Source organism: Larus michahellis, chromosome 6 (genome assembly GCF_964199755.1).
Source record: "Larus michahellis chromosome 6, bLarMic1.1, whole genome shotgun sequence".
NCBI classification, from domain to species: domain Eukaryota; kingdom Metazoa; phylum Chordata; class Aves; order Charadriiformes; family Laridae; genus Larus; species Larus michahellis.
This window is the reverse complement of record NC_133901.1, coordinates 15177184-15196350: the sequence shown is the minus strand read 5'-3', so window position 1 is coordinate 15196350 and position 19167 is coordinate 15177184. Positions and strand designations below refer to the sequence as shown.

The window sequence follows — 19167 nt, the reverse complement described above, 5'->3', positions numbered from 1 at the left end:
GGTGTCTGTACCAGCCCCGCGATAACCGCAAGCTTTCCTTGCCGTCGCGCACTGCTGGCAGACGGTTGCGCCTCCCGCAAAACGCTCCAGATGACTGATGGGAGGAGAGCGGCTCTGAAACACCCTTTTCACCCACCGTGGAAGAGAGATCCCATGCTCTTCTTGTGAAGGGAGCAAAGCGAAGACCAGCCCTAGTTTGTTACAGTCGCCTCTTCCACCACTCGTTTGCTGTAAGGTAGCCTTTTGATAGTGACTGGGGTGGGACTGACGGGCCAGTAAACTGCGATTATGGCAATACAGTGATGTTCCAGTAACTAATCTTAACGAGACTGCTTTATTTTGCACCGTGAATATCATCCAGTATCCCGCAGATAAACATTTGTGGCACAGGAGACGCGGGGAATGAGCTGTCCTGGTGCCTGCTTGGAAGACGCTGCTCCGGGTTCTGCTCCGTCCACGCTGATCAGCGTTTGACCGGCAGAGTCGCACCGGGCGAGGACTCGGGATGAGATGGATGGTGCCTGTTGGTAGGCTGCGGAGACTCACTCGTGTATTTCATCGAAACTACGAAAATGCTGTGGCGTGTTGGCATGGCAGCCTGGCTAAAGAAAAGGACATCTATGCGAATTTACTTTGGGGTTGAGAGCAGTTCAGTTGAAATCCAGATGAAGCGTCCGTCTCTGTTGTGAATGTCGAGGACTCACCGTGTCGTGTGTTTCCCATCTGTTGTTGGGAAATCATCTCTTCCCCTTTCTTGCATGTTGTACAAGCTTTGCTCATACCACTGACAAAGGGAAATGAAGAAACCACTCGTCTTCAGAAGCCTTTTCAACCAGACATGAGAATGTTGTTTTGCACAAAGCACTGTCTCTTCAGGTTAATTAATTTGTTGTAGTATCTTTGTCTTGATATATAATTGACCCTTTATGCATTTAAACTGATGTTCTCTAACTCTGCATTTAAGTGATTTTGCATTTAATTTATGGGGGAAGAAGCTGACAAGAGGAGGGAGAAGGTGTTTGGTGGAACTCGCTGGTTATCTGGCAATTGGTCCTTGTGCTGCCTGAAGGAGAGCAGGGGTTTGGCTGAATGTGGTCTGCACAAGTTGGAAATCGCTGGTCTTCGCTTGATAAATCCTGTTAAGTCTTGTGTGAACTCGCCCATCCCTTGCATATACCTGGCCTAGACCAAACGCAAGAGCAGCCCCATCTTTTTGGATATCTTTTTTTCAACATTGTTCTTCAAGCTGGTAGAGTTGGGGGCAATGATTTCTCCCTTTCAGGGCTGCTGTTTGGTTGCAGCGTGTCTGAGGCAAAGCTGAGCGCCGATATTCAGACTGCACCAGCAGCACACTGGTTAAAACCAGGATGGCTGAAAACCGAGGATCCTAATTTCTAATTAGCGTTTTCACAGTGGTGCCTGAAGAAAAGCGTTGGGTTTCCCTGTTGTCTATGTGGCTCCTGTGCGAGCACAGCCGTTGTCTGCAAACGACTGCTCCCAGGGATTTGTACACCTGCGGTTTTTTTCCTATTTTTATAACTTGCATTTTGCTCTGAAGATTGTTTTTTTTAATAAAAATGGCCATCCTCGGTCATGTGAGAAAGGTATGTGAAACCGCTGAGCTCAGCTAAATTCTTGATGTTGCTCTCCAGATGGCTGGAGGAAGCAGGTTTTTCCAAGAGCTTTTTTTTCCCTACTTTGAACTCCAGCCTAAGGAAGGATTTTTTTTTTTTTTTTTTCTTGGGGGGGGGGGGGCGGGGTGGGAAATACCAACAAGTGAGAACAGTGAATTTCTGACTGTAATTTCTCCACCTGCAGTCTGTCAGGAGGGAGGAGGGCAGTGCTGGTGCAGCTTCTCCTCCTGCCGTTCCCCTGCCGCGATGGTGACGCTGCTTTTTCCCGTTCCTGTCTGCCAGCCGGTGTCTGCGGGGGGAATATCTTGCGCCGCATCGTAACTTCATTTCAAAACCCGTTGACCTGGTGTTATATTATTGAAACAGCCTGTAGGGACTAATGATTTTTTTTTTTTTTTCTTTTTAATGGGACTTGCCCACTGGGAAGTTAATGATTGCTCATTCGTTTTAAGACACTAAAAGGCCGCCAGACTTCTGCTTTGGAGACGTGTTGAGTCAGTAGAGAGGAGGATGGGACTGGAATGTGTGCCTCAGCGCGCAGATACGTCTCAACGCACAGACTCAAGTTTCTGGTGTTTTCTGAAGGGCTTGTGAATAACGAATCTGGCTCGCTGTAGCCGCACATCAGCGGAGAAGATGCTGTGACAGGGCATCTCCACGGGATGTTTTGGAGGGGGAAAAGGGGTGACCTTCCTAGGGACAGACATCTCCCTTGAAGTCAAGGCTTTTAGAGCCAAGGACAATCCATCTTTGTTATTTTTTCCTCCCGGCGAATGCTTGTTTTAAGGATTTGGGTCTTTTCACAAAGCCAAATTAACTCCTGGCTCTCCTTGAGCCCTTTTCATCTGGTTGCCTGTGGGAGGAAACCTGCGGCCGGGTCTCTGCTGCCTTGTCGCAGCAGCTGATAAGGGATGCTGCTCCTGGAAAGCTTTTATCCTGCCCAGTAAAACTCTCCCTAAACAACCTTACAGCTATATTCAGCTGTGGCTATTACCTCTTTGTGGGTGAAAAAAGTGTGCCGGGGGGAGCCAGCATCGTTCTGTTAGCTTTTGTTACCCTTTAGTGTTTTTGGACAGTGTTTATTTTACTTAACTATGGAAATGCCAGCTCCTTCCTGTCCCATGGCTAAAAAACCCCAAACATTTAAAATACCTGCATTTTAAGCTGTTGTAGTTCTTGGCAGCCCTGAAAGCAAATTCGGTTTAGAAGAGACACTGATGTTCCAGCCACAGAAAAGTGGTTTTCGGTGCGGATACCTGAATTTTTAGACAATCTTGTTTCGAGAAGAGCAGCCGTGTGGACTCTCGAAGGGGTTTTGCCTTTGCAGTGGCCTGAAGACGTGCTCCAGGACGGAGCCTGCAGCGCGTCCCCTTCTGCTGTCAGCGCTAAGGGGACATGGGAAACGAGCCGCTTGTGCATGTGTCACTGGCCTTATTTAATCCCCTCGTTATCCTCATGAGCGACAGCTTCCAGCTCCTCACTCCAGCCCGGGTTAAGTGTCCCACAATTGCAGGATGTGCTGTGGGCATAATTACAGGTGATGGACGGGAAATAGCTTTTAAAGACCTCTGAACATTCATTTCCTAAGGCCCAACTCTTTAAACGCTTGAGAAGATGGGGGGGGAAAAACAGTTCCTGTGGGAATCAAGAGAGGGGGAGTTTTTTTCCCCAGGTTTACCATGGCTCTCACAATGTTTTCTATGTCACAGCTGTGTTTGGAGGAAGGGGATGAGAACGCACTTGCTTTTTTGGGCGTTAGCTTTCTCTTGTAAGAGTAGCCAGGTATATTTGCGTAAGGGGCAATGCGTTACCCCCCCCTTTTCTTTTTTTTTTTTTTTTTTTAATCTGGATGGACTCTGCTCAAAGGCTGAGATGCCCTCCAGAGGGGACCTGTCACAAAGATCTCGTCTGCTCTGTCAAAACCCTCTGTTGAAACCAAGGTTGAAATGCCGGTAGCAGGGATGGAGCCGTGGAACGGGGTGATCTGTGGAATTCTTCTGTGCAAACTGCCCCTCTGTCTCCTCTGTCCCATCAGTCAGTGGTTCTCCTCCAGGCACGTGGTTTGGGCTGGTGTCACTGGGTCCTTGTAAGGTTTTGTTTCTAAAGATGGGAGCCTGAGAAACACAAAAGTAGGGGAGATGGAAAGAAACTAGTTGGATTGCGATGTTAAGTGTTTGTGGTGTTCTGCAGCAACGAGTAGCTTCCTCTGACCAGCGCTTTGCCAGAGCTGAATTTTCATGAGGTCAAAAATATAAATTTTCTGACTCTTTTAAAGCACATTTCATCTTTCTTTATTCAGGCAAGCTCGTTTGCTCATTTGAGGCAAAAGATGCACACGCTCCTCTTGCCTTATGGAGAGAGAAATGGGTTAAAAACAGTAAAATTGTGATACATTTTGAGGCAGCCCAATGAAAACAGGGCAGTCGTGGTGGGGAGGAGGGGCAGGGCGATCCCTCTCCCTGCTTGGGCTTCCCGAGGTTCCCAAAGCAAGGGCCCTGTGCTGTGATCACCGGGGACCGGGCGCCTTTCCCCAACCACCTTTGGGTGGGCACTGGGCAATGGCAGCGGCTGCGGGAATGGAGGTGGAAGGAGGGAGAGCGGGGCAGGAGGGGCTGCTGAGGCTGGCCGTGACCTTCACAAACATCTCCAAAACGTCGTGTTTCTTTTCTGCTGTGGCAACAGACGCCAAGCAGATGCTCCTGGTTTTCACGGGTCAGTCTGTGTCACCGCAACCGCCTTGAACTGTATTAAGTGCCTCACCCCTGGCTCAAGTGTGCTTCAAACTGTGTCTCCTGGCAATTTCTTTTATAAATGACTGGGGGGTGGAAATAAAATGGCATTAATAAAAGCTGTTGGCTCCCGGCATGTGATGGGGGTGGTGAGAGAAACCTGTGGTGGTCGCCCGCAAGGGCGCAGGACTGGGCTTTGCCCTGGGCATGGAGTAACCCAGCACGCTGGTCCTGATGCCCAGCAGCTGTTTCGGGGTATGTCCCACCACTTGTTCCCATGGTGGCAGAGCACGCCTGGGCACGTTTGTCCCTGCAGCATGCTGATGATGAAGGAGATGCTGTTCCCGCTGCAGGGATGGGGTCCCGCTGCAATTTCTGCTGCAGAGCAGAGGAGTGACCCAGAAGACGCATCATGAATTGTTCATGCTCTGTTAACTATGAGTTCCCGATCGTATGACATTGTCCACCCCATCCCACCCTTCCTGCAATGGCCTATGTTTTCCATCGTTCACCATCCCCTTTGTTCCTGCAGACCCCAGGGGTGGGAGTCCAGGGCTCCCCAGTGACCTGGCGGGAGCGGGGACAGAGGATGCAACCCTGGAACAAACCTGGTGTATTTTGTCACAACTGCTGTCGACTCCATCGCGTATTCAAAGGTCTGACCCAAGTGTATTTAGATGTTTGGATGGTGTGGGTTTCAGAAGTCAGGTAATGACGACACCGTGGGGTGGTTTTGGTGGAGCTGGGAAGGATCCTGTCTCCAATACTTGTGTTACCAGCAGGAGGAGTTGAAACGTCACTGTCGTTAAAACGCCAGCTGCAGACCAATGGCATGTGCAATTAGTGCCACCAACAAACGAGGTGAGGTCTTACTCAAGACAAGGATAAGGAGCAGTAAGCAAGCCAGGCTTTCAAACTGGCCAAAGACGGACTTTGCTGTGGCTTAGCGTGGCTCAGCCCTGCAGAGATGTCAACTCTCTGATGGGTTGCTGGCTTTCGAAGAGTCCCCTCACATCCTAGGCTTTGGGATTGGGGCACTAGATTGCTTTTTTTCTGATGCCAAGCAGAAACAAAATGAAGGGGTTTGCTCCTTCTGGAAGACTTGAGCAGCTCCGGGGAGCTGCTGCAGGCTCCCAGGTGGGACTGCTGGGGGCTTGTAGGCTCAGCAACCGCGTGGTGGAGGTAACACCAGGACCTGCTTGCTGGGACAACTGGTTGGCTGCTCCAGCTAGGGGTGAGTCCGTCTGCTCCCCTGGCTGCAGGCATTGCCCTGTAAAGGAGAGGGCAGCACGTGCAGTGCTTCCCAGGCCTGTCGGGCTGCGCCACGTTTGCTTACACGCGACTATAAAGAGGAGGTGCAGAAGCTTTCTCTGCTCCTTCCAGCCTCAACCCTCAGCGTGGCCTTTGCTATGGCTGGCCTGAATGTCTCCATTGCTTTTTTTTTCCTGGTTGTCGGGGTGTGCCAGGGACTCAGGCGGCTTTCCAAGAGGCTTCTGTCTCCTGGAGCGTACGGCTGCCTGGCCAGAGAACTTGCTGGCTCGTTGCAGTTGTGCACGAGCTGCCTTGAGCTGAGGATGCTGTTGGAGATCGGCCCGTGGGGTGGTGGCTTTGGCCCAGACGTGGTCCTGACTCTGCTCTTCCTCCTCTTCGCTCTTCATGGTGCCTCCTTTGATGGAGCATCCGCCAACCCGACCGTCTCTCTCCAGGAGTTCCTGCTCCTCGAGTCCAACCTCACCGCAACTGCTGCCAAGCTGCTGGCCCAGGCTGCGGGCGTGGGGACGGGCTGGGCTGTCACCAAGCTCTACTGGTCTTGGGAGCTGACGCATTTCCACCTCATCCAGAACCTGATAGCGTCGGAGTGCAGCTCCTCCATCCGCACGTCTCTGCACCATGCTGCCTTTGTGGAAGGCACCTGCTCTTTCCTTTTCCACCTTGTCCTTTTCAAATTGTGCCGGAGTCACCCAATCTACCGGGTCCCTGCGCTGGCAGCGACTGTCACCTTCCTGACTTACATAGGTGAGCAGCACCTGGCTTTCTTTTTCTAAGACATTTAGCAAAATACCTAATTTGTGGGGATTTAACAGTCCCTTTTTCATCTTCCAGGACTCGAGAGGTAATGATTACTAAGGCATTTGTTTTCTACTTATTTTGGGGAATATTCATTTTGGGATGAAGACGGTAATTTAGGCTATCCAGGCACCCGTATCTTGCCCCAAGACTGGGAGCGCTTTCCTTGAATGTCCCCTAACGTGAGCCCTTGGTCCCGCACTGAGCTCTTCTGCTTCTTGCAAAGCTCAGGGTGACAGGGGTGGTGGTGGGGGTGGGTGCTGTTGTTACACAGTCTGAGATGCTGCTGCCGGGGGTGAGTGGCAGCAGAGATGCTCCCTGCAGGCAGGAGGGGTCACAGGTCTCTGGGTCCAGCTCTTTGTCCATCTCTGGATGGACATCTTTGGATGCGAGCGAGACTGATGGCCATGCTTCTCTTCCCATGCAGCCGGACCATTCACGGGAGCCTTCTTCAACCCTGCCCTGGCCACGGTCGCCACCTTCCCCTGCTCAGGGAACAGCTTTTGGGACTACGTCCAGGTTTACTGGCTGGGGCCCTTCGCAGGTGAGATCTGACCGGGTGGTACCGGGGGGGCAGGGGTTGGGATGGGGGGCAATGGGCAAGGCAGAAACGCTGGGCCTAACGCTTTGCCTAACGTTCCTGGCAAAGGGCTGAACTTGCCAGTGGCAAGTGTCCTTTTCCGTCCCCTTCCCTGTCACCCGAGTCATCCCTCTGCCATCCGTTTTTTAAATCCAATTCCTACACGGGTCGTAGGCAAAACTCTCCCCGAGGCCGAAGTTTGGAGGAGATGAAGCAAAGATGTTTTCGGGCAACGATAGGCTGAGCTACGCTACTGAGGTTGTCCACAGCTTCAGGATGACCATGGGGTGCGGGATACGTGCTGCCTTGAATGCAGAGAGCGGGGAAAGGAGACTGGTTTATGGCTCTTTTGGGTCAAAACAAGCCTCTCTATTATATTAAGGACACCATGGTTAAATTCTCCTTCAAGTAACCTAGCAAGGGTCTGTTAGATGCTGTGAGTGGGGACTTTGGTGGCGCTGAGCTACATTTTGGTCATGAGGAAGGTTGTGGTTGTGGCAAAGGCATGTGGCCAGACGCTCGACGCAGCACACGGAAGGGGTCCGTGCTCTTGTTTCAGGGATGCTCGCTGCCCTCCTGCTGTACCAAGGCAACATCCCACGCCTCTTCCAGAAAAACCTCCTTTACAGCCAGAAGAGCAAATACAAGATACCCAAGGCAAGGGTGGGGGCGCACGTGGAGGATAATGAACCGTGTCGGAAGAGGAAAGGGCAGAAGAGCAGCGCCGAGCCTCGCGCCTGAGCCGCGGACGGGGGCCGAGGAGGTCCCGGCAGCCCCTCTCCTGGCAGCGGGTTTCCTGGTGCGGAGGATTTTGCTGCTCATCCCACCCAGCATCCATCCGACACATTCGGTCCCTACCGCAGGGTGAGATTTTTTTTTTTCTTTTTTTTTTTTTTTTTAAAAGCATCGCAAAGGAATGGGCCAAGCTGGCCTTGCAGGACGTCTGAATCCCTGAGCTCCTTTGGGAATAGCTTTGAAAGTCACCCTGGAGAGCCCGAAATGTTTCAAGCCTGCATCGCTACCTCGGTGGGGGGCAAAAAAAACCCCTAACACTTCGGCATAAATTGCTGGTTGTCTTGTATTGCCGTGAAGCTCACAGAAAGTCAGGACTATTACGTGGACAGGCTTGAGCAACTCCCAGGTTATTGCATCGTGCAACACTTGAAATAATCTGTCTGGGTCTCTTGCAGCCATAAAAAGCATAAACCAGTAACTGCCTTGGAAACTTGGGGTGAGGAGGAAGCAGGCTTTGACCTTTTGAGTTACTAAATGGATATTGGTCAAAAACGGGTGGTTTTTGAGTTAAGCTGACGTCCTTGAGTTGCACGGGGTGAAACTGGCAGGCCTTGGAGAGGGGTTAAAAATGCTCCAGGGCAAGGGAGTTCACTGGCCACAACAGGAGACCCTGCTCCGCTGTGGACGCGGTGCTTAGCCTGGGTTCCGGCTGCTCTAAGGCATCGAGAAACGGTGCGCGACGTGGCTGCGGTTAAAAAACACCGAGACCCAGGCGCAGCCGGTACACAGCCAGGGAGGGCGAGCAAGTCCATCCCTGGGCTCTTCTCCACCTCTACGTGAACTGTTCCTAAAGATAAAATTGTGGTTTGTGGCAACGGTAATAAAAATAAATGTCGTGATTGGCATTTAGGTGAGTGATGTCATTCCTGTGAGCTCTGTGCGGGGGGGAAGATCAGCCCATCCCATCCCTGAAAATGGGAGAAACTGTGGAGATGCCCAAACTGGCTCTGCCCTGCCTGCTGCTTGCTCTGGAAGGGGGGTAACTTGGGTGGAAACCCCTGCTAAGTAAATGGGGCTGCCCCCAGGCAACGCCAGGCACGAGACACCCCGTGGGTGCTGCACCCCGGGGGTCTCTCTCCATGGGGAAGAGCAGGGGCTGGGGCAATCCCACGCGCAGCATGCCGGGAGCGGGGCCGCTGGCATCTCTGGATACGGAGCTGCTGCCCAGAGATCTCCCCTGTCCCCGCCGAAAACGGCCAGTTCCTGCGTTCTGCAGCAAACAGTCATTTTTGCAGGATCTCTCTGGGCAGAAAATCCCTGAGCTGAATATGTTCTTGCTGCGCTACAGCTTTTTGGAGCAATCGGGGGGTGCGTGCTCCGGGGCAGGCCGTGCTTTTCACGCGATACTTTGGTTGTACAAGTGTCCCTGCCCTGGCTCACCTCGGCAGGAGCTCGAGCAGGGAAGATCTGCTCCTGTTTGCTGAGTTGCGAAGAGTGAACAAGGAAGCGGCACCCGATTAAAATCCAGGGTGAAAGTGTCAGATGCAGGTTTGGTACCTGGACACGCGGTGTCCCCTGCCCTGGGTGCCAGCCCTGCTCCTCCCTGCATCCCCACTCTGTCCCATCTGGGTTTTTGAGGGACGGCCTTGTCTATGCTGCCCGTGGGCTGCCCCTTTCCCTTGCCGCCATGTGGGATTGCCCTCTGGGGTGAACCGGAGACCGCCGCGAGGGGACCTCTGCAAACGACGAGACCACACCACGTCCCCAACAGGAGAAACGAGGGAAGGGACCGACGCAGGCATACGCGGCCGTGCCTCAGAGGTGAAACTTTATGGAACAAACAACGCCTCAAAAACCACGCAGAAAATTCCCCCCAAAATGACGCCCCTGTGTCGTTCCCGGCTGGATGCTCAGGGCTGCCTGGTCCCTCGCAGGGAAGGGCAGTGGGAACGCAGTCTGGTTTTTTATCCTGGTTAAAATGTGAGTAGGAGATGGGGGCACCTTTGGGTGGAAACCGAAACCTTTGAGGTTCCGTGTGGCTGCATCTGGGATGCTTGGATCCCCCAGCAATTTTTTGCGAACCTCTTTTGGTTTGGAAATCGTGCTGAAAATCCCGAGCTGGAGCCTCCGTTTATCCAAACCGGTTTGCTGGCTCTGCTTTTGATTTGAGGTTAAGTGTAGGATGTGAAAAGTAAGGTCGGCTAGCCCACCACAACCCCTTCTTGTGGTATTTTTCCCCAGCCAGAGCGTCGAATGTTCCTACGGCCGCTCCAAGTCTGGGTTGGGATGTCTGGCTGCCGAGATGCTCTCGAGACTGTTCTCGGATGTGTGGGGATTTAACGTGCAGTGCGACACCGTGGTGTCGGCGTCAGCTCTGGGGTGGGAGCCAATCCTATACACGCAGCATACGAGCGCAGCGTCTGAAGGCAACGTGCGACCACAGAGTCAGGGCAAAAAAACTTGTTGGGTTTTTTCCTTTTTTTTTTTTCTTTTTTTTTTTTCCCCCCAGTACATTTTAAGAAGTTTGAGGTCCGCTCTTGGGCTGCTGGGGAGATTGTCTGCCAGGCAGACTGATGTAATTAAGGGGAATTAAGGGGGATGGTGGATATTGTTATTTTTAATTAAGAGGCTGCTTTTCCAGCACAGTAGCGTAGCGGAGGAGAGCCGCAGCTGGACAGACAGACTTGTTCCCAAGCTGTAAATCAAGCTCTGATTTACAGCTTGGCCCTGCCCCATTGCAGTCTCTGGCTGATGGGAGCACCAGGCGAAGGGCAGCCACGCTGGAGCCGTACCTTGCCTACCTGCGGTACCCGGCGCGGTGCTGAGGACCCGGGCTGTCCTCCTGGTTCTGTTCCTCGCTGCTGGACTCGGTGCTACGCAGCGCAAAGCCCCAGGTCGCCTCCTCCAAGGCTTCGTCCGCCAGTCCGGGGTTTTGCCCTGTTTGCTCAGGACCTAACCTGGAATTGTCATGTCGTGTCAAGCCCCCGGGACCCCCCCGTCGCAGCCCGTCCTGCTCCGCAGCAGCGGCAGCGTGTAGCACCCAAGAGCTTGTGCACGGTCCTGCACAGACAGAGGTGGCCAGGGACTCTCGTGGGCAAGCAGCATCCCAGCCCACCTGCCCCCCTGGGGCAGAAGCAGCCCCCGAGCCCAGGAGGGGAGCACCTCGCTGTCCTCAGCAAAGGCAGCCAGAGAATGACGCCTGGAGGGGGCAAGGAGGCTCAGTTTTGGGTGCCCTCCGGCCTGTGCTGCGGGGCATTGCCCTGCTGAGGGGGCTGCTGGGTCTCGGGGAGGTTTTGGGCAAACTGCTTCTTGTAAAGAGCGCTGCTGTACTGCAGCTCCGGGGTCACCAGCCGCCGGCACATGCGCTCTGTCTCCTTGTCCAAGCCCTGCTTGAGGTTATAGCCCAAGATCCTTGCGCTGCCGTGCTGCAGTGGCTTCAGGGAAGAGTCCTTGATGTGCTTGGGGGCCACGCTGCCCATCCCTTGCAGGCAGGTCCTCGCCAGCTCTCCCTGCCTCTCCCGAAGCGCCTTTACTTCCCGCTGCATGCGCTCCCTGCCAATGTCTCGGTCGATCCTTTCCCAGAAGGTCCTGTTGAAGTGGGTGTAGATTTCCCAGTCAAGCCTGTTCCATTCCTTTATCTTCTCCACAACGGTGTCTGAGAGGGGGGACTTGGTGCTGCTGTCCCTAATGTTGAGTGGGAAGGAGACGACGCTGTCCAGGTCCCAGCAGAGCATCTCCTTCAGCAGCACCATGGACTCATCGAAGTACTCGGAGATGAGGAGCAAGTCGAAGGACGCCTCGATGGCCTTCAGCATGAGTTTCACCCGCTCGGCTGAGACCTCTCCGTCGGGGTTGAAGCCAAAGTCGAACGTCATGAGGTTCCTGGCGTAGTGCCTGTCACCGTCTGTGGGGTTGTAGTAGTGGTAGGGTTGGCGGAGGAACTCCTCCAGGCTGCGGACGCGGGAGAAAGCTGAAGCGCCCTTGTAGTATGCAAAGGAGGACTCCATGAGCTTCACGGGGTTCCTCAGGATGGAGAAATAGAATGCTGAGCTGGGCACCACTTTATGCACCTGTGGAGGAGAAAAAGGAGGTTTTAAAGGTGTGGAGTACCTCATTCGCAATCCTGTGCTCTGCTAGAAAGCAGGAACACTCGCCGGAGGCGGAGATGGTGGGTGCTGGGGAGGTTTTTAGGGTGCAGATCATCAAAGGAACTTTTATGCCAGCAGTAGGGAGCCCCAGAGAGGTACAGGGGAGAGCAGTGACCACAGCTCCCCACCACAGCTGGGTGGCCTGTCTGGGCCTGAGATAATGTCCTGTCTCCTTGCCAGATCTGCATGTCCTCAAGTGGCATCCAGAAGGCTGGATGCTGGGCACGGCTGACCTGAGCTGATATGCTTAAGGCGTTCTCCTCTTGCAGATGGGACCCTCTGGGCCTGTCCAGGGAGCAAGATATCTCCAAGGCCCCACCAGACAAGAACGAGATGATTGTTGCTGACTGCTACAGATGCTGTCCCTTGGCTTGTCTCAGGTCACAGCACAATGATTCATCAAACCTGTTTACAGAAGCTCTCAGGTGATGCCCATAACATGGGAGGTACCTGGGGGCAAGCCTGTCTCTCTTTAGCTTCATTCCTGAAGAGGTTAGGTGCTCTACGGGTGTCCCACCTTGCTCCTCACAAGCCCCTCTCTCTCTCCCCTGTTTACCCTTCCCAAGGCTCTGCCCATACCTCTGGCTGCAGGAATCGCATGTGGTGGCAGAGGATGTTGAACCGCCGAGGGCTGCTGGGGGAAAAGCCCTCTACAAACCTCGCCAAGAAGTGGCGTGGGTAGAAGAGCTGGTTGCCACCCCCGATGGGGAAGGCGAAGGTGAGGTTGTGCATCTCGCCGAAGCGGAAGAGGATGTTCATGACAGTGCTGCTGGCGCTCTTGTGGACTTTGAGGAAAACAATGTCAGTCTTGGGTTTGCATGTCTCCCCTTGAGAGGAGGCCCCTCTAGCCTGCTGGCCTTCTCCAGGAGTCACCTTAGAGGCTTCTGTCCAGCTTGGGAAAAATCCTCTCTCCATGTCTGTCTTGTAAAAGTCCTCTGCTTGTGGAGGTTGAGCTGAATTTGGCAAGGAGTGTTCAAGCAAGTTGCCCCACTGATGGTGGAGGGAACCCATGGCTTGAGGCTGAGACTGGCTCTGTACCACCACCTGCCTCATTCCTGGTGGTGATGTTCTCCTGTGGTCCTCTGCAGTCATCCTGTTTGCAAAGATTAGGAACTTGCTGGTGACAGCATCAGCATTTGCCAAAACTGCAGAGATCCTCCCAGGAAGATCTGCAGAAGGACCCTCTCCAGTTGCTTTTTGCAGGCCAGGAAGCTGGGATTTCAGCCTCGTGGATGAAGGATGGGCTTTCACCTTCTTGCTGCTCTCCACGGGCTGCCACGTCCAGTGCTGTTCTTGGCTGCCTGGGCTGCTTTCCAGTGGGGTCTCCTGGCTGAAGTACAGATGCATCTGAAAAACGTCCCGCACTCTTTCAGTCGAAGTCGGGTCTGGCGTGGCTTTCCTCTGCCAGTGCGGGGAATTGTCCTCCCACAGCAGGTCGGGGGTCTGGAGGACGTAGTCAAGCCTCTTCTGGCCGTGGTCCACGGTCTGCTGCAGGGCACGCTCCAGCTCGCACCGGCAGTTTCTGTAATGGGGGGGACATGGGACTCAGCTGCAAATGGGCAGAAGATGGAAGGAGTGTGCAATGAGGGCAGCTCCTCTGCAGCTCAACAAAACCCCCCTGGAGACACCCCAAAGCGTGTTCCCTCGACTTTCTTGGGTGAGTGTCATTGCTGGTGGGCATAGGACTTGACCACTGCCCTGGGAGGTTGGGGTGGGTGCAAGAAAAGAAGGACAGATCAGTAGTGATGTGCCAGTGCCCCTGTCCCCCTGGAGCATGGTGGGCTGGTGGAAAACGGCCAGGCAAGAGAAGGCAAGGAGAGAGAAGAGCAGGTGGCCTGGAGAAGATGACCCCAGACTGGGAGGATGCTCAAGGGCTGTGGGGTCTTGAGGCCATCCAGAGCAGCCTGGTTTAGACCCAGAGTGGGCTCAGCTCCAACCAGGGCGTAGGGGTTGGACGTGAGAGCCCCAGAGAGGTCCTTTCCCACCTGTCTAAAGAAGACACTGTCAGGTGGTTTTCAGGAGGACAGTTTTAAGCCAACCTCAAATGGGCAGCGAGAGGCTGGAAGCTGAGGTTTGCAGCCCTGCTGGGGACCTACCTGGGAGGCTGCAGCTTCTCCACGACTTGAAGCGTGACCAAGAGGAGGACGAGGAGGCTGAAGAAGACCCAGAGCCGACCTGGCTGGCACCTGTATATTGCATTCAACTTCCTACAAGGAAGAAAACATCTCAGACCATTAGTAAGTAGAAGAAATGTGTGTGTGAGGGGCAGAGGGAAAAGACATCGAGACTTTGTTTAATTTTTTTTTTTTTTTTTTTTTAAATAAGATCATGTTTTCACGGGTGAAAGAGGTGCAGGGGCAGCGATAACCAACAAACCTCAGAGGCTGCGCTCAAGTGGTGTAGCCTAGTGGAAATTTCCAGCTGGGACACAAATATCGTACCGAAAGGTAAACAGTGATAACCGCGAAGTCCCTTGGCTGCTCAGGGACACCTTGTCGGCACAGCCCGAGCTCCCGCTTCAGGAGCAGGAGCTGCTTACATTTGCCCTGCCCTGCCCGGCCTAGAAATGTTGGGACCCTATCTTTATAAACAAAGACAATAAACCTTTGTTTTCCCTGCTCTCCCCTTCTCTTGACGCCTGCCGGTGGGGGTGATTGCCACCTGCACAGGCTCCAGGTGTGGAGGTCCCAGCTGCACCTCTCCAGCGTGCAACCTGGGTTTTAGTCTGGTCTTAGCAAGTCTGCAATGGCAGCACGGTTTCAAGTCATCGGCACTACGCTCTGGGGTTTTGGGTTGTGCGTAGGGACGTTCAGGCCGTGAAAAACATTGCCAGGGGACTTCTACTGTTTTGTCAGGCTTGCTGCAAACCACGGTGGAGCTTCGTCGTAGTCTTAATCTTAAGCGGAGCAGTCTGGGAACTAAGCTTCCTGGAAAAAAGGATTAGTTTGCATTTCATTTCTGCTGGTTTCTACCCAGGGAACCTATTGTTGCCAAACAGATGATTTATACTGAGAATCTGGTTACATCCTCTGTTGTGGAGTCCTCCTTGGGTGGGAGTCCAGCCTGCAAGCCCCAGATGGCTGCTCTCCACCTCTCAGAGAGAGGGAGCAGGCACAGGCTGCTTTGCTGAGCATGATACGGAGGGATCTAATTAGGAAGAATTAAGGAAAGCAGAAATTTGGGCAGTTCTTGCCTGGAAGCCGTGCTGTGACAGCTGATGTTTGTTGATGTTGCCCGCTTCTTTCAGTGGACAGCTTTTGACCAAGAGAGTGGGCCTGGGACTGCACAGACCTGCTTGTCCCAGAGTTTCTTCATCTCCTTGGTGCTTTATCTCCTACTCCAGGCAGTCTCGTGACGTGTGGGAGATGTCCTAGCTTGGCAAGCTAGCAACAACGCAAACATGGGCTGTCGTAAGTGGTCACGTGCATCCGCTTGGTGCTGGTGAGGAATTTGGGTTTGCTATTGAAAAACTGGACTTGCTCCAGAAAAATAGTCAACCAAGCATCGTGACTAACTGTGGTTTCCTTCTGTAGTGGTTGTGCATCAGTTTGGACACTGATGGGTATGGTTCTGCCCTGCTCTCAATAACATCCCTCACTGAGTTGAAACTCTAAGCTCCTTCTGGGAGAGTTTTAACGTCTAAAATACTTGGGATTGTAATGGCTGGGGACGTCTTTGTTCATGACGGTGCTGCTGAGGATTCAAAAGGCACGCACTTACTAGCACGGTGAACAAACTAGTTCACAGCTTCCCCAAAACCTGATGGCAACCATGCTCGTTTCCCACTTGAGGAGCAGACAGATGGGCTTGGACAGGTGGCTGGCAAACGTGCCCATGGCTCACTGCCTGGCCACGTAAGCAGCACAAGGAGGAGCCTCGTGGTGTCAAAGATAAACGGCTGTGACAAGGAATGGATCAGAAAAATGTCAAATGCTGAAACAGTGCTTAAAATGCCAGCACACGTTAAAGGGAGAGGGTAAAAGCAGAGGCTCGGGGCTGCCCCAGAGCTGTGGCAAGGTAAGGCTTGCTGAAATACCCTGGTGTGGAAGACCATCGATGGCCAGAGAGACCAAAGAGGGAGAAGGCAGGGAAGGAGGAGTTGCTCCAGGATGAAGTGATGCTGCCGGACAGATCTTGTTGGAGACTTGATCCAATTCTCCCACCGCTCGAGGAGAGCTGATGATGAGTTCACCTGCCTGGCCAGCCTAAGAAAAGCGGCGAGAAGGGAATGAAGAGCGAACTCACTGTGGTATTTAGCGATATACCCCAACTCTCTGGAGAGATCTGCACCAGCACCCAGCAGCAAAGGCAGAATGACGCAACGCTTCCCCGGCAAGTGGTGCTGAGGTAGGCAGCACCCTCTGTCACTCTGGTATCTGTGTTTTGTGCAGATATAATTCTGGACTTGCTTCCACAGACATCCCTGGTACTAAACTTTCAACCTGTGGAGAATCTGTGAAAGACCCAGGTCCTTTTGCTGCCAGTCCGCTGCCTCTTTGAGATGACCATTGAACAACGCAACACGTTGCTGGCCGCTTGGGTCCAATCAGGCTAACGTAAAGCCATAACCCTTCCTCCAGGCTGGCTCTGGTGGGACGCACATGTCTCAGGGAGGGTGCGCTGAGAAAGGGGGAGCTGTGGCAGCACTGAAGTTTGCACTGAAGATGCCAAGAAGTTGCACTGAAGGCAGCAAAACCGGGATAAAATGGCACATGGAGCATGAGAAACCTTTGTCTTGGAGGCTGGAGCAGCTGGACGATTTGTAGCTGGATGAGCCTTCAGGAGGCTCGACTGCTTTCCATGGGCAACTCCTTCTCTCGTGTCTTGGGGCAGAGTTAAACGCTTGAGATCAAAGCAGCAGGAAGATGTCCAGGATGCAGTCGGAACTGTTGGGAGCCAGCGCTGCCCCGTAGGGCTGGTCAGGCTGCGAGAGCAACCAGCAGAGTCCTTGGGAATGCCCCCAGCTGCAGGCAGGCCGTAGCTGAAGAGCCCCCGTGGATCAGAGCCCGTGTGCAGTCACCACAAAAAGTGACAAAGCAGGGCGCAAAGACAGATGCGGCACCCCAAAGATGCGAGGGCTCGTCAGCAGAGCCACAGCAGCTGATGGATTTAATAACAAACCAATCTGTCGGTCATTTACTCACAAGGGATGATGCCCCCCGCCGTGTCTCACCGCCTGCTCCTGGCAGGGGAGAGGGGGCTACTTGGATTTCAGTCACTGCAGATTCCCCCTCCGTTTTTTTTCCCCTCTCCCCTTGAAGAGGAGAGGACGCCCTTGCTTCCCTCTGACCTGTGCCCCTTCCCTGTCCGACACAAAACCGGGATGGTCCTGTGGGTCGGCTGGCGCTTGCTGAGCCGTGCGGGGTCTCAGCTGCGCTCCGGGTGCTGCGGGGGGTGGCCGAGGCTGGCTTCTCCAGGCAGGCAGGTAGCAGAAAATGACTCTTGATTTGCCGTGGCTAGATATGCTCCAGGCGGCGAGCGATGTTGCATGTATTAATGTATACAATATGTACACCAGCGACAGCCTGGCTCCTCTGAGCAGCGATTGGAGCCATTTTCTCCACTTGGATCAAATAAATGAGAGAACGGGGACAACGGTCTGCAGGAGGCTCAGGAGAAAATAAGGTGGTGCAGCAAGGGCACGAGGGCACTGCCTGCCTGTGTCAGTGCCCAACCGACCCGGCTGGGGTAGGAAAGCCCCCAGCTGCCCTGCGCCGCAGCTTGGTGTGCAGCAGCAGGGCCTGCAGCACCCCAGATGCTGCAGGTGCCTGGGAAAAGGCTGTCCTGCCCCAAAACGATCTCCCCCAGCAAGGGGGATCTGCCAGGAGGTCAAGCCTTGCCCTTCTCTGCTCCTCACCCACCCACTCCAACACAGAAGCTGTGGATGAGCGCACCTCACCCTACAGGCGGTGGGTTTGGGTTTGCCGTGTGAAAGACCTGCACAGAGCTGTGTTTCTGCTCCGCATCCACTCCGCGGGCGAGCGTGCAGAGCTGAGAGCGGTGAGCCCTCGCCTGGGATGATGCAGGAGGGCTGAGCACCCTACCTGCCTCACCAAGATCTTTGATGCTCTTCTACCTTAGCGATACCGGACCTTACAAAAGACCCTGTTTTCCCACCTGTCGTGCCGGGGAGAAGTGCTGCCCTTGGAGGCTCACTAGAAGAGAGAGCCCCATCAACCCAGACCTCCCTGCACTTGTGCAGAACAGAAGCGCTCCTCTGCCCGTTCCCACCATCACTTCAGCTTCCAACCATTTCTCAGTGCAGAGGGACCTACGAGGACATGACCTCTGGGTAGGATGGAAATAGTATTTTACTTAAGGAAATAGTAATTTACTTAAACAAATAAATAAATAATCCACTTACGTGATCAAATACCTTCTGAATTTCAGCATGGTGAGCTGGAGCCTTGGCTGGAGAGCGGGTGGTTGTCGTCAGACTGGGAGAATGGAAAGCAAACACCCGGAGCCTAGCTTGTGTGCCTGCGGCTGGTGGCCCCTCCCCGAGGGGGCCGCCTGGGACGGCGAGCCCACAGAGGACCTTCCCACCGGTGCCCTGCTCTCCAGCGCCTGCCCCAGGGAGCGACCAGCCTCCGCTCCGGTGAGTGGCACACTTAGGTGACCACGGCCTCGAGGGCTGCTGGCAGCCTTCTGCAAACCGCTGCCACGTCACGTAGAGCGGTGGGTAGGCTGTCCAGGTGCTTGTGGACACTGCGAGGGGTGGCCGTGCCACCCATGTTTGCATCCCTGCCTTACTCCTTGGTTTCACCCATGGCTGTTGATGTTCTGCTTTGACCTCTCATGTCCACCTGCTCTGCTCTTTGTGGCTGACATTTGTCCCTCTTTTTTCCTTCTTGTGTCCTGCTTTTGCTTCCTGACAAAGCCTAGGACAGAGATGGTTTGGTCACAGGTTTTTAGCTCTCGATAATCCCTGTGTTGATACAGTCTTTGGGTCTGTGCTGCTGAGATCCTGCGCAGGCTGGGTCATACCTGCATGGCACGGAGCTCATCCTCTCCAACACCACCTGGCTCCATCCACCCTGGGCTGCGGTTATGACAATCCCTGGCTCCCTCCTTTCCTTCCCCGCTCCATACTCACTTCTCCAGGCACAGCGTTTAACCACCTGCTGCTCCAGGCACCGCTTAACACATGGCTATCTTGTATCTGCCATCTTCAGACTGGCTGGAGTCCCATGCCGGGACTGTGCTGTGCCAGGATGACCAGCAACAGCACAGCCCTGCTAGGAGGCCAACTGTTTCCCAGTACCAGTACAAAA

General features: G+C 53.9%; 2 protein-coding genes across 2 annotated transcripts; one reads left to right on the top strand and one right to left on the bottom strand.

Annotated features, from left to right (window-relative positions):
* Positions 1–3482: 3482 nt before the first annotated feature.
* On the top strand, positions 3483–8649 carry LOC141744880 (aquaporin-12-like). The gene is made up of 3 exons (XM_074591714.1): positions 3483–6379; positions 6858–6974; positions 7570–8649. The coding sequence occupies exons 1-3, from the start codon at positions 5773–5775 to the stop codon at positions 7749–7751; spliced, it is 906 nt and encodes a 301-aa protein (XP_074447815.1). The 5' UTR covers positions 3483–5772; the 3' UTR covers positions 7752–8649.
* A 2314-nt stretch (positions 8650–10963) lies between these two features.
* Positions 10964–18925, bottom strand: LOC141745349 (galactose-3-O-sulfotransferase 2-like). Its single transcript, XM_074593026.1, has 7 exons — positions 18881–18925; positions 18647–18774; positions 18258–18330; positions 17793–17905; positions 15974–16098; positions 12473–12714; positions 10964–11815 (listed from the first exon to the last, which is right to left on the bottom strand). The coding sequence occupies exons 1-7, from the start codon at positions 18923–18925 to the stop codon at positions 10964–10966; spliced, it is 1578 nt and encodes a 525-aa protein (XP_074449127.1).
* Positions 18926–19167: the final 242 nt, after the last annotated feature.